Consider the following 15,203-nt stretch of genomic DNA (forward strand, 5'->3'; position numbering starts at 1 on the left):
CTCCAGAGTGGTACAGAGTCCAGCCCCTCTCAAGGAGATTGGTTCCAGAGTCCAAGCTGTGCGTCGAGGTGAGTCCAACTATATCTAGTCGGAACCTCTCAACTTCGCGCACTAGCTCAGGCTCCTTCCCCTTCAGAGAGGTGACATTCCACGTCCCAAGAGCCAGCTTCTGTAGCCAAGGATCGGACCGCCAAGGTCCCCGCCTTCGGCCACCACCCAACTCACACTGCACCCGACCTCCTTGGCCCTTCCTCCTTTGATGAAAAACAATTTTGGACGGCGTTTTCCCTTGCCCGGACGCGGGTCACCGGGGCCCCACTCTGGAGCCAGGCCTGGAGGTAGGGCTTGATGGCGAGTGCCTGGTGGCTGGGCCTGCACCCATGGGGCTCGGCCGGGTACAGCCCGAAGAGGCAACGTGTGTGTATGTATATATGTATATATGTATATGTTTACATAACCTCTTTAACACACTACTTCTCCGCTGCGAAGCACGGGTATTTGTCTGCTGTTTTTTTGTTTGTTTGTTACGATTGTTATAGTTCTGTTTGTATACCACGTTGTCAGTTCAGCACTCCGGTTGTAATATGACCAAGCAGTGCAAGCACACTCTTGAGAATGCAACGTATAGTTGTACAGGAGAAAAGCAATCTTGCCTGAAATCAATGGCAACCTTTTGTAGGTCTATGAACTTAATTTAAACTTTAGGTTTACACGGTGCTTTCTTTCCGAAGTACCTGCACTCATGAATATGTCTGTATGCGTCCGCCGGTGCGAAGCACGGGGATTTGAGCGACTAAGTACTGCTTTTAAATTTTTATTAAGAAGAAAAGAAAACCTTTTTAAATTGAGGGAAAATATACCAATAACAATTTGTTAAGGATCTGTTTTTTTGTGAAGCTGCCTTCACACGAGTGATCACTTCGAGCTGACTTGTTGGCTAACCATAAGCGTTACCTGGTAGGTAACCACCCATACAATCAGATTGTGAATCGGACTACGAATGCCGTGAATGTAATTACCCCGATCTACATGCTGTCAAATAAACGAACCACACGCCGTGGCGCAATTTTAGGGGCTTCGCCTCTAGCGCTGACGTCCGAGGTTCGATTCCCGTAAGGGAGTGAAGTGAGTGGGTGGTTACCTACCAGGTAACGCTTATGGTTGGCCAGCAAGTCAGCTAACATCAGCCACGGTGCCTTCAGTTATGAGAAGCAGATCATAGAATGGTTGAAAATAGTTTACTGTCAAATAATGCAAAGAGTACGCGACACGTGTTTTCCCCCTTATTCTTGGCTCATCAGGCATACACACTCACTGCACTCGCTTACGGTAATCGAACCTCGGACGTCAGCGCTAGAGGGGCTTCGCAGCGGTGAAGTATTGCTTTTAAATTTTAGTTAAGAAGAAAAGAAAACCTTTTTAAATTGAGGGAAAATCTACCAATAACAATTTGTTAAGGATCTGTTTTTTTTGTGAAGCTTCCTTTACACAGCCTGTCCGCTGTTTTATAAACGAACGTCATATAAGGCCGTCCTTTCTCCTTCACAGTCAGTTCACGTGATTACGTGGGAGGCATGATGACGCGATACACAACCCCTGCAACCCCGCCTCCCATGGCCAGCGAGCTGCAGTCCATTACTGTATATGGACAAAAAAGAGGTTCCAGTTATGACCGTTACGCTTTGAATTTCGAAATGAAACCTGCCTAACTTTTGTAAGTAAGCTGTAAGGAATGAGCTTGCCAAATTTCTGCCTTCCACCTACACGGGAAGTTGGAGAATTAGTGATGAGTGAGTGAGTCAGTCAGTGAGGGCTTTGCCTTTTATTAGTATAGATGATATTGTCATCATAAGTAAATGCGCGCTTCATAAAGTGGTGCAGGTTGTGCAATATTATAACTATAGTGCAAGTTTACAGTGAGGTAATTGTACTTATAAGTACAAACAGTTCTACAAGGAGCACTTGATGGACTGATTGAGTGCGTTTATAGTTCTTGGGATGAAACTTTTCTAAACCGCGAAGTCCGTACAGGGAAGTCTCTGAAGCGTTTTGCCTTGGCTCAGGCAGCGTCTGCTTCATGCTGTATACCGATTTAATTCTCTTTCCGATCAGCTGCTGCTGTGATTCCCCACTCAGATACAGTGATATAAATACTCCGAGTGGTGCAGTGAGAGTAATATGGAAAAAGATGATCTGCTGTGGCAACCCTTAACGGGAGCAGCTGAAAGAAGAAGAAGATGCAGTGAGAGTTACAACGCTAAAGCAGTTATGGTATTTGGAATACTATGGCTATTTCCTGGACCATTATATTGCTGCAGGTTAATAACAATCAGATGCATTACACTAATAAACAATATGCAGTTAGTTTCAGTGTATTTATAAAGCCACGTCAGGAATGTGGAGCTAAGAAAGAAAGGGTGACCACACAGGAACAGTAGCACTGCTTTGATGCTGGGTACCGCCAGTCTGCAAAACCGAGCGGAGAAATTGCGTACGCCAAGGTATGAGGTACCGTGGAAATGTGCGTGGCTTTACGTCAAGTTTAGGTTTTATACATCGCGATTTGAGCGTGGAAACGTTCGTACGCAACATTTCTGTGCGTATGCACCGTTTATACATGAGGTCCCTGCACTTTAACCTTTCAGAAAAGTCTAATTCTGAACGTTCTAGTGTAATAGTGGATGCAGAAGCTGGTGTTTCCGTGCCTAATTCTCTTCGATTGTGCTGTTTAACTGGGATGCAGGGGCGTTAGATCTCTTACGAACTTTATCCTGTAATTGTAATTCATTATATTGATCTACAAACTGTTTACTAACTTGGCCCAATGCAGCTTCACTTGTTTTGTAGAACCATGTACTTGTCCATAGACTAAATTCATTCCAAGCCCTAGCATTGGTCATAAATGCCGTTCTTTGCTTTTCCGTTGTTTCCTTTGTCATTAAGGGTAGTAATCTGTCATTCTGTGCTTCAAGTTCACTCGGTATTTTGTTAACGGTGTTGTTTGAAACAGACTATCTTAGAAAAAATTACAGGATCAACTTTTTGAGGTTTCAGATTTCATTCTTAATTTTCTTTTATGTGATCTTTTTAAGTATATTTATCTGATCCGAGTTATATTCTGTACTCCGATCACTTCCTGTGGCTTCGCCAAGACCTCTCATTGACATCTTTAAAATTGTACAAAAGGCTGACAGTACATTTCCAGGCAATGGCATCACAATTGCAACGTTCCTCAGTCTGTCTTCTGCAAAGGCAAGTCAAATTTTCTTTATCATGCCAACAACAGAAACAATCTTCCATGATGCTTTTAAATTCTAGCCGTCTCTAAGTTCGGATACTGTGTCTTAAAATTTCAATTCCAGTAATGCATTTATAGAAGAAATCGGCACAGTATCTCAGCTTGGCTCTTTTTTTTTTTCTTTCGTTGACAAGTCCTACGATGGTAGTGTCTAGTTCAAAGCCTTCAGATGACAGTTTACTGAGGAAAAATTTAGCTGTGTTTATCTAAAATTACTAAAGTTCTGCAGCTTTTAGTTTGCTTCAAAGGATGATTCAAGCACCAGTGTGACACATGATCAAATAATCCTACAGACAGAATATCTTTGTTTTAAAAGTTTTAGTAAAATTTCAAAGTTTTTTTTGTGTGTGAACCGTTTTGCTAACTCCTTCTTTGTTATATCAATTTTTAAGAAAAGTTCTATTTAAGACTTATAAATCCTGTATAAGTTTGGTTATACAGTTGTACTTGTGGCACGTTATGCAAATTAATGACATAAGCATATTGGACGTGGTTAGAAAGCTGTATGCCAGCTCTTATTTGCAAACATATCTAATAGTCCATGCTAGCAGTAAGACTATTTCCTTAACTGGCTTAATTCACACTCTGTTCAAGTATAGCTAAGAGAGTTCTCTCATTTTAACTTACAGGAGGGTTAAAGACTATACCATATCCTAGTAACTATGAGAATCTGAAAGTATAGATAGTAGAGAATAGAAAGTAAGCAAACACTGTATGCATTAAACTTTCATTATGCTTTTCTCACCAGTCTATCTTAGAAAGCATAGAGTCAAAGCAGTTTACAAACTCCATGCAGGCAGGACTTGGGAAGCGAACCCATGATCTCCTTACCGCGAGGCTGGGTGTACAGTGGATGTCAAAAAATACACAAAATTGAACACAAGTAATCCTTTTTGCTTAGCTAGATGGCAAATCTATCATTGCTACTTCAAAATACAACAGTATGAACTACACGGCAAAATGCAAGAATGGGTTAGATTATACTCTAAATAGAAAACTATCACATATGAGGATAAAAATGTATTCTAATACCTCAAGAATAAAGTAGAAACTAGGTAATATTAATGGAAAACATGTGTCCATCAGCTAATTATAGAAGCACAGCCAGATTGTACAAAAGGAGTCCGATAAGCCAGATGCATTCCCGAGCTCTTCAAGCCAAGCCACATCCCTTCTACTGGTCATTCTACAGCTGAGTCGTGGTGGGGTGTGTTTTTTTTTTTTTTTTTTTTTTTTTTTTTTTTTTTTTTTTTTTTTTTTCCCTCATCCAATTGGCCATCCCAGCACCAAGTCAGTGCTCTTCAGAAAAGCCAACTTACTGTCCAAAGCGGTCAGTAAGAATGTTGTTCACTGGTATGAAATTCTGCACTAATCGGAACTGAACAAGAACTGATATTGCTTGCATCTGCATCACTCCATAACTCATTAACTACCATATCCTCGGCAGTTTCTGTACTGTTATTTATCCTTTTAATTTTTGAAAAACTTTTTCTAGACTTGTAGAAAGATGGTTAGAGTAAAAAGACAGAAATGTGAAGATTTTCCTTAAGTAGTAATGTAAAAGGTAAGGTAAAAGTCCAGTGAATCATTAACTACATGTGATACACTGTCAATTATAGAATCGGAAGCATATTTAAAAACTTTACTGGATCAAAGACATTTTGATGTTGTTAATTGACTATTCTGCAAAGATTAGGCTGAACGCACGCTAAGGAGATGCAGTCTGATCAGCTGCTGAGCTGCATGTTCTTTGCGTCAATCATTTAAAAGACTGTACAGGAGCTGTCCTTTTGTCTCGCTGCCTTGTCTTGCGGGACATCAAATTGTCTTCCGAGATCACGTATCGTCTCCTTCCAAGATTTTATTTATATAATTATATGAGAGAGAGATCTGATATCTCTTGCCCTATGTGAACGCCTTTCCTCAGTATTCATGTGTGTCTGAATTTCTGTTGACCAGCACTTTCCTGTAAATCCTGCTTCTCAAACTCTGTCATTGCAAGATGTCTTGCTCACTTCATGACCACTTTTATATGTCCCATCATTGAAGGTGACTCTTGGCATGCCAAACTGGCCTGACAGAATGCTTAAAGGAAACGCACAGACTGCAGCGATTTATTATTTAGTAGATTACACAGACCTGAGCAGGATTGAAAAGATGGTCAAAGGTTGAAAATAAGGTTCCTGAACTATTGTTTATAATTTTGAAGATATTGGAAAAGCAAATGAAGGGACACCTTTTAAACATTTTATTCTGCAAATGATGGAACGGAACATTACACTCTTGTGACATTATTACGAATTTTAAACTTCATTCACAGTTCTGAAATAGTACACTTTTAAGGCATTAAACTTGTACTTGAGGCTTTGCTAAATTGACCACATTTTCACACAGAGCTGGTTGCACCTTTCTAGCAGATTGTTTCTTGCTCTTTATTGCAGGAAGTCTTAAAGATGAGAAACCTTTGATGAGAACTGGCCTTGGCCTAATCATCATTGGACATGGCAAGTTTATTTTGGGGGCAATTGTCCATGGAGCAGTATTACGCCATGTTACTAGGCCTAATGAAACTCCGACCATCCGGTATGCTGTTGCCAACGTCATTGCTGTAGTTTCTGGGCTAGTGGTAAGAAATTGTATATCTTATTCTATTTAAGTTTTTTTGGCCATCAGCCAACTCTGCAGTATACTATAAAGTGTTTGCATTGAGTACTTTATAAGAAATGGAGTATCTCATCTTTGGCTATGTATATTTAATTAGCTTCAAAAAGGGGGGGGGGGGGTTGAGGTGGCAGCATGTTTGGAGGCTATAAAGTTTGTAACGATGTACAGTATTTATCCTTTTGATTAACCCCTTCACATGTATTTTTGTATGTCCTTATTTATGTTGAACTCTTTTGTATAAGTTTTAAAATAGAGGCAGCTCTAAATAGTTTTTGTTTAATGGTCTTAAGTTATAAGATTAAACAGGTACTGTGTGTCAAATGCACATTCCTAACAGTTTTGCATTCAGTAATCAAAACATTTTAGGTGATTTGTAGAAGGCTGTAGAGTTTCATTGTATCAAACAGTGTTATTTTTTTAATCTTTCAAGTGCATCAGTGCAGGGATTGCAGCCATTATACTCTCCAGAGACCTTAAAAGAAAACGACTGGTAAGTTTTTTTTTTTAATAGTGCGATTTCATATTATTTTGTATTTTGGTGGTTTATTAATGAAACCCTATTTCGCAAGAAATGCAAATCATCTTAGTAGTGTGTTGTCATTTTAAGACTTTAGAACAGGGGAGGTGGAACTGTTAAGTAGTTACAATGCAGGTTTCAGTTGTGTTAAATTAAAAATTCATTTCAGATTGTGGTGCCCAGTGTATATAGAAATGATTTTAAAAAGCAAACTTTAAAGGATTTAGTTTACTTCAACAATACAAAAATATGTTTAAAGTCAGTTAGAAAACAATCTGATGTGACAATTTTGATGGGCATCTGGTGATGCTCCGTCTTTTCATATGATCTATTGGTTTTGTAGCATTGACCATGAAAAAGCAGGTGTTGAATATCTATGGTTGGATGCAAACTCCACTTAGTGGGTCTTGTTAGTTTGAAAATTTTAATTTTTGAAGTGGTTTAAACCAGAAACCAAATATACATTAGTTTCTTTTAGGTTGGCTGAATTTTAATTTTTTTTTTTTAAATATTGTGTTTATTGGCATTTCCAAACTGGTGTGCGTGTGTGTGTGTGTGTGTGTGTTTTCCTCATTAAAACCAGTATGGTTAGCATACGCTTTGGATAATTGTGGCCCTGAATTAGATTAAGTTGGTTGGAAAATAGTATGTTCTTATTTTGATTGCATATAGATTTATCTAGAACACCTACAACAGTGCTTTGGGGGTGGGGATAATGGAATTACTGTTATAGTGCAAAACATTTTTCAGCTTTATTTTGATTTACTGTTAACTTACAAATGTTTTACTTTTAATAATTGCTTCAAAGGTGGTCTTATGAATTATAGACTATATTTTCTTCTTACCAGAAATGGGCTCTGCTGGTTTTGAGCATTATCAGCTTTCTTTTGTCTGCTGCCTGCGTAGTAGGACTTACCTTGGCATTGGTCTCCACAATCATGGATAATGGACGTGGACTTTTGGCTCATTGCAACTCCTCTTCTCCCTCTGGACAGCCTAAAGCTGCACGCAATTGCTCCTTTGATCCAACCCGCATCTATGTGAGTTGTACAGTCTTCCTTATGACTGAAGTTTATCTCGCTGCATGGTGTGCTTTTAATGTAGTCCGATAATGTAAAGGGTTTTTTGTCTGCTTATGATTGGACTTGTGTTAACATTCATCAAAATTCTTTGTTTCACAGGAGACTACAATAGCTTTATGGATACCATTAATCTTAATGGCAGCAATTGAGTCCTTGATGTCTCTTCGCTGTATTATGGCTTCCTGCAGCCTGTTAGAGCTGCCACCCTGCAGACGCAGAAAGGCAAGTAACTAACTAGTTTTGTAAGCATTACGTAATGGAAAGATGTATATGGTTACTTTATCAGCAAAGTACATACAGTGCATCCGGAAAGTATTCACAGCGCATCACTTTTTCCACATTTTGTTATGTTACAGCCTTATTCCAAAATGGATTAAATTCATTTTTTTTCCTCAGAATTCTACACACAACACCCCATAATGACAACGTGAAAAAAGTTTACTTGAGGTTTTTGGAAATTTATTAAATATAAAAAAACTGAGAAATCACATGTACATAAGTATTCACCTTCCTTTGCTCAATACTTTGTCGTTGCACCTTTGGCAGCAATTACAGCCTCAAGTCTTTTTGAATATGATGCCACAAGCTTGGCACACCTATCCTTGGTCAGTTTCGCCCATTCCTCTTTGCAGCACCTCTGAAGCGCCATCAGGTTGGATGGGAAGCATCGGTGCACAGCCATTTTAAGATCTCTCCAGAGATGTTCAATCAGATTCAAGTCTGGGCTCTGGCTGGGCCACTCAAGGACATTCACAGAGTTGTCCTGAAGCCACTCCTTTGATATCTTGGCTGTGTGCTTAGGGTCGTTGTCCTGCTGAAAGATGAACCGTCACCCCAGTCTGAGGTCAAGAGCGCTCTGGAGCAGCTTTTCATCCAAGATGTCTCTGTACATTGCTGCAGTCATCTTTCCCTTTATCCTGACTAGTCTCCCAGTCCCTGCCACTGAAAAACATCCCCACAGCATGATGCTGCCACCACCATGCTTCACTGTAGGGATGGTATTGGCCTGGTGATGAGCGGTGCCTGGTTTCCTCCAAACATGACGCCTGGCATTCACACCAAAGAGTTCAATCTTTGTCTCATCAGACCAGAGAATTTTCTTTCTCATGGTCTGAGAGTCCCTTCAGGTGCCTTTTGGTGTAACTCCAGGCAGGATGCCATGTGCCTTTTACTAAGGAGTGTCTTCCGTCTGGCCACTCTACCATACAGGCCTGATTGGTGGATTGCTGCAGAAATGGTTGTCCTTCTGAAAGGTTCTCCTTTCTCCACAGAGGACCTCTGGACCTCTGACAGAGTGACCATCGGGTTCTTGGTCACCTCCCTGACTAAGGCCCTTCTCCCCCGATCTCTCAGTTTAGATGGCCGGCCAGCTCTAGGAAGAGTCCTGGTGGTTTCGAACTTCTTCCACTTACGGATGATGGAGGCCACTGTGCTCATTGGGACCTTCAAAGAAGCAGAAATTTTTCTGTAACCTTCCCCAGATTTGTGCCTCGAGACAATCCTGTCTCGGAGGTCTACAGACAATTCCTTTGACTTCATGCTTGGTTTGTGCTCTGACATGAACGGTCAACTGTGGGACCTTATACAGACAGGTATGTGCCTTTCCAAATCATGTCCAATCAACTGAATTTACCACAGGTGGACGCCAATTAAGCTGCAGAGACATCTCAAGAATGATCAGGGGAAACAGGATGCACCTGAGCTCAATTCTGAGCTTCATGGCAAAGGCTGTGAATACTTGTGTACATGTGCTTTCTCAATTTTTTTATTTTTAATAATAAATTTGCAAAAACCTCAAACTTTTTTCATGTTGTCATTATGGGGTGTTGTGTGTAGAATTCTGAGGAAAAAAATGAATTTAATCCATTTTGGAATAAGGCTGTAACATAACAAAATGTGGAAAAAGTGGTGCGCTGTGAATACTTTCCGGATACACTGTATATTAATACAATTTTAGAGAATAAAATTCCAGGTGATAAACTGGGTACACAGATTGTTTCATAATTTAATTATTTACATTATACAGATGCTCCATCGCACTATTTCCCTCACCTGTAGTAAAGGTACAGTTGAATTCCATCAAACCCTGTATCTGGCTTCCTAATTACATTTCATCTGACATTTCGAATTTTGAGTAATTCCTGCATTTAACTCAAAATATGATAAATTAGTCTTCTTTCATTTCTATTGCACTGTTATATTGTATTGAGGATTACTTGTATTCTGTTCTGTGTATTACCACCCCTTTATTTCATTTTTTTGACCACCCACTGCATGCCCAACCTACCTGGAAAGGGGTTTCAACTTTGAACTTGCCTTTCCCAAGGTTTTTTTTTTTCCCCTCCCATTACAAGGGTATTTTGTAGAGAAAAGTCAAGCAAAATGACACCTTTTATTGGCTAACTAAAAAGATTACAATATGCAAGCTTTCGAGGTAACTCGGCCCCTTCTTCAGAAAGCTTGCATATTGTAATCTGTTTAGTTAGCCAATAAAAGGTGTCATTTTGCTTGGCATTTCTCTACATTCATAATGGCTAACATGGTATAATACCTTAGTACTAAGGTATTTTGGGAGTTTTTTCATTGTCTTAGGGCCCGCTAAACCCCCCCAGCCTTGACTCTATCGAAAGGCAGGGCTTGTTAAAGGCCATTGCGATACTTCTTATGTGAATTTTTTTTTTTTGGCTATATAAAAATAAACTATTGAATTTTGATCTTAAATGGTTTACAGTTTGTGTTCATGCTTATCTGAGACTAGCCGCCCCCATGGCTCTGCCCACGTAGTAGTGAAACGGGACAGTGAAGAGGGCCCTGCCCGGCTCCCTGCTCCTGATGTCACACTGTGATTCTTAGCGCGATGAGAGAAGTCGCAAAATCAACCGGAATGTTCAAGCAAATTATGGGGGGGGGGGACCCAATCTAAATCCGTTACGTAGTTCTCTTGTGAAAAGTGGACATGCAGACACAAATGTTAGATTTTATATGTATATATGTGTACATACAGTATATATAAATCTTGGAAGGGAGACGACATGATCTTCTTGGAAGACAATTTGACATCCTGTGAGACAACATTTAAAACAAGTTCACGGACATCTAACCTAGCAGTTGTTGGAATGCTTTTGGCAGACACATGTGCTCCCAACTCTTAAAACAACGACAAGCAGAACATGCACCTCGCCAGCAGATGATCCGACCGCTTCTGCATAGCAAGCGTTCAGCCAAGCACACACACCCCCCCCATCACAACGCGAGTGGCAGAGACGCAAATTGGCAAAAGGACTGCTGCTGTACAGGCTTTTAAATGATTGACACACAGAATAAGCAGAATACACAGCTTGCCAGCAGCAACAAGCCAGCAGATGATCCAACCGCTTCTCCTTAGTGTACGTTCAGCTGTCTTTCCCCACCCCACCCCCATTCACAATGCAAGCAGCATTATACATCCTGCAAGAAAGATTTAACCACGCCCGGGGCTGGAAATAAAGGACAAATATAGTATTGTTTTTACAAAAGTTTTAAAGTAAAAGTGAAAATAATGCATATGTCACAATTCCCATGAAAATAACAATCTCTTTAACACTAGAATTACCAGAGCCTAGGAGAAAACTAGTAAATCCGGCCCACCTTAAATCCGTTCGCACCTCTCCATCAGCGTCTTTTGTCCTGTAAATGTGCCGATAAAGACAAGCAGCAAGCGGCCTGCTATTCCACCACCCCACCCACAGCTGCAGAACGTGCACAAACTTCTCCCAGCTCATGCCTTAACTGATTTTCTGGGAGTGAAGTGCTGGAGTTTGAGTAGAAATAATAGATCGTTATTTGGAACACATGCATTTCATGTGTGTTCTGTTTCTACAATATTCTGTGTAAACACATTGTTAAAACATAAACATTTTTCATGTTTTAGTAGTAAAAGACAAAATGTTGGTATAAGCTATATAATGTGTGAAGCCTGAAGTCCAAAGATCAAATAAACACTTTCACAAAAGGTTCAAGGACGATATAACAGCTTCCGTGGTGTAGCGGTAAGATTTCCTGACTTGTAATCAAGAGTCCCCGGTTCGATCACGACTGCCTCCTATATTTGCTGTTTTTCAGTAGTGAGCTGCTCTTATTGTTATACAGTACACACATACATTTGGTTTGTGTCTGTAACAGCCACAGTACATTTTATAGGACTTGTAAAAGTTACCGTTTTTTACTACTGCCCCCCCACCCCACCCCCCTTCCACTCGGGGATCTGACACTATTCCTTTTTATCTGGAACTGGGAATAAGTGTAGATGTGAGTGGTGTTTTGAGGCAATGGAACTGGACATTCTGTGATCTGGATGGATAAGACATAGGTATATATGATATTTGGAATAACTCATTTTAGGACCTGTATAGTACATTTTGGAAAACATCGTGGCACGGATGCAACATTATTCTTATTCATTCACATAACATCCTGCGGTAGTAATCACTGACCGTGGTTTTTTTTTTTTTTTAAATCCCCAATTTTGCCAGACCCTACATGTTGCTGTGTGGTGATGTATGTTTTGTACTCCAGGACATGCAGAGGAAAGAATAGTACAGAGGTCACTTCAGTGCTGTATGCAATCATCCGATTCAAATGTTAAATTTACACACACACAAGAACTGTCCTTCCTACATTTTACGACGTGTACCTGTTGCAATGTGCACACTTCTCTCTCTGCTGTGGTTTCTATTACACACCCGAAAGACAATATATGTGACATTTTGAGGAAATCATTTTATGACCTGAATAGTACCAATCAGAAAACATCATTTCACTAATGCAATATTATTTGAAAACCAACGTCAGATCAGGTGAGAATTTATGCTGGTGCTGTTGCTTAGAATCGGATCGGGGGTAGGGGGTGGAGGGCTGGTGTTAGAGCGTGATCATGATTGAGAGAATAAAACTGAGAAAAGCTAACTTTTACAAGTACCATAAATTTTTACCCAATGTCCTATATATATATATATATATATATATATATATATATATATAATATAAAATTTTTTTTTCTTTCCCTACTACTACTGAAAACTGCAAATATAGGAGGCAGTGGCCAGCAAACCAGGGACTCTTAATTAAGAGTTGGCAAACCTTACCGCTACGCCACGGAAGCTGTTGTATTGTCCTTGAACCTTTTGTGAAAGTGTTTTTATTTGATCTTTGGACTTCAGGCTTCACACATTCTATAGTTTATGCCTACATTTTGTAACATTTATTACTAAAATATGAAAGTTTGTTTTAACAATGTGTTTACAGAGATTACTGTAAAAATGGAACACACATGAAATTGTTCAAAATAACGATCTATTATTTCCACTCTAAAACTCCAGCACTTCACTCCCAGATAATCAATCAAGGCCTGATCTGGGAGAACGTTGTGCACGTTCTTCGACAGTGGGGGCATGGAATAGCAGGCTGCTTGTCTTAATCGGCACATTTACAGGACAGAGGACACTGATGGAGAGGTGTGAAGGGATTTAAGGTGAGCCGGATTTACGAGTTTTCTTGTAGGCTCTAGTAAGTCTAGTGTTAACTTGTGTATCCGGTAAACTGAACCCAGGGGTGGGCAAGCGAAGCGAGCAGGGGGAGGAGCCCCCGTGTATGTACATATATGATATGATATGATATGCCAAGGATGACCAGTGCTACTCCCTGAAAAACAGTGGACTCACAACTGGCACTGATTCAAAATGGGTCTTGGCCTAGCATTAAGTGCTGTTGGGAAAGATTCCAGATATTCCAGCTCTGATTTAAAATAAGTAAGATTGAAAATGTATATTTGTTTTTTAAGCCTATTTTCCCCAAATGTATAAATGGCCATGCAGTGCATGTTGTATTTGTGTAACTATTATAATGAATGAAAAATAGTTTGAGGTTTTACTTTACAAAATTTCATTTGCTTAAGTTGATTTTCCTGCAAAGAATATTTTATTTTAAAAAGAGATTTAATAAATATCCCAATGAGTACATTTTAATGATGAAAAAGTTCTTGGTTCGTGTCTTACATCACAAATGGATTGTGGTCCTAGGTGACCTTGTACTGCCATAAACTAAGAAAACAAATTAATATGCATGTAGGGGGAACATTTTCTCCACTTCAGACACTTTAAATTGCTTGCTTAATACTAGCCATTTAGAAACAACATTTATTTTATATAGTACATTTTCATGCAAATAATGTAGCTCAAAGTGCTTTACATGATGAAGAAAAGGAAAATAAAAGACAAAATTAAAAATAAGACAACACTAACATAGAGTAGGGTCCAATGGCCAGGGGGGACAGAAAAAAAAACAAAAACAAAAAAAAAAACTTCGGACTGCTGGAGAGAAAAAAATAAAATCTTTAGGGGTTCCAGACCATGAGACCGCCCAGCCCCCTCTGGGCATTCTACCTAACATAAATGAAACAGTCCTTTATATTTAGGGTTCCCACTGGAAGGACTTGATGATGATGATGGTCATGCAGACTTCTGGCTTTTAATCCATCAATGTAGGAACATCATGATGCTTTGATTAGGTGGTGGTGGCGCAGGTCATCACCACAAAAAACCGGGAAAAGAAACAGATGAGAGAGTAAGGGTTAGTACGGATTTTGGAGCCACCATGAATAGTTATTATAATGAATTGAAGAATATACAGAGCATCAGGATTAAATTAAAGTGAAGTTATGAGAAGGCTATGTTAAAGTAATGTGTTTTCAGCAGTTTTTTTTAAAGTGCTCCACCGTACCAGCCTGGCGAATTCCTATTAGCAGGCTATTCCAGATTTTAGGAGCATAACATCAGAAAGCTGCCTCACCCCTTTTTAAGCTTTGCTCTTGGAATTCTAAGCAGACCCTCATTTGAAGATCTAAGGTTACAATTTGGAATATAGGGTGTCGGACATTCCAATATATAAGATTGAGCGAGATTATTTAAGGCTTTATAAACCCCTAGACATTAAGCCCGTTACAATAACGGGCGCTAGAATAGCAGTGCATAAACATTAGTAGGAACAGTCTATATTAAATGGCAAAGGACCGTCTATTTTCTGTTACAGTAATACTGGCTTGTATGTGCCTGTAATATGCGTCACTGTATTGTGTGCCTTTAATTTTCTCTCACAGTAATACGTCTCTCCAGCAAGTATTTTAATCTGTGCTGGTGTGCAGCTGATTATTGTATGTATGGCGTCTCCCCAGCAACGGATTTTATGTGCGGGAAAATAAATCTACTTTTAAAAGTCATCCTATTGTAATGTCATGAAAATTCGTATATTTAGGAAAACACTTTACCGGGCCAAGTTTGTCAATTGCAAATCTGGCATCCTCAGAGTAAACACTTGCACAACAACAAACACTAATCCCACCTCTTTGGGGAAGCTGGTCTCCGCGTCTCAGTACCCGATTGGATTTTTCGTGCGTTATGTTTTAGGTCTTACCTCATTTACCGAAATCCGATTTGGATCAGCCACGCGATATTTTATAGGTCCCGCCCTCTCTGTCTTGTGTTGCGCGTCAGGCGGCCTTTGAAGCATCGCACTGTGCCCCGCGCATGCGCACTTCACCAGAATACACACAGACACATGGACGCACACAGGCATTTTATTAAAGAGGATAAGCAGTATTTTAAAGTCA

At 39.8% G+C, this 15,203-nt stretch overlaps 2 protein-coding genes across 2 annotated transcripts in view; one reads left to right on the forward strand and one right to left on the reverse strand.

Annotated features, from left to right (window-relative positions):
* Nucleotides 1-15,203, reverse strand: part of LOC114664624 (CD276 antigen-like) — a 233,561-nt gene that overhangs the window by 160,925 nt on the left and 57,433 nt on the right. The window lies entirely within an intron of this gene.
* Nucleotides 1-15,203, forward strand: part of LOC114664321 (keratinocyte-associated protein 3-like) — a 55,552-nt gene that overhangs the window by 33,742 nt on the left and 6,607 nt on the right. The window contains exons 2-5 of the mRNA XM_028818401.2: nucleotides 5,740-5,924; nucleotides 6,393-6,452; nucleotides 7,328-7,519; nucleotides 7,661-7,783. Coding sequence (XP_028674234.1) covers nucleotides 5,740-5,924; nucleotides 6,393-6,452; nucleotides 7,328-7,519; nucleotides 7,661-7,783 — 560 coding nt within the window. The remainder of the gene's footprint in view (nucleotides 1-5,739; nucleotides 5,925-6,392; nucleotides 6,453-7,327; nucleotides 7,520-7,660; nucleotides 7,784-15,203) is intronic.

The sequence above is a fragment of the Erpetoichthys calabaricus genome, chromosome 14 (assembly GCF_900747795.2).
Source record: "Erpetoichthys calabaricus chromosome 14, fErpCal1.3, whole genome shotgun sequence".
NCBI lineage: Eukaryota > Metazoa > Chordata > Cladistia > Polypteriformes > Polypteridae > Erpetoichthys > Erpetoichthys calabaricus.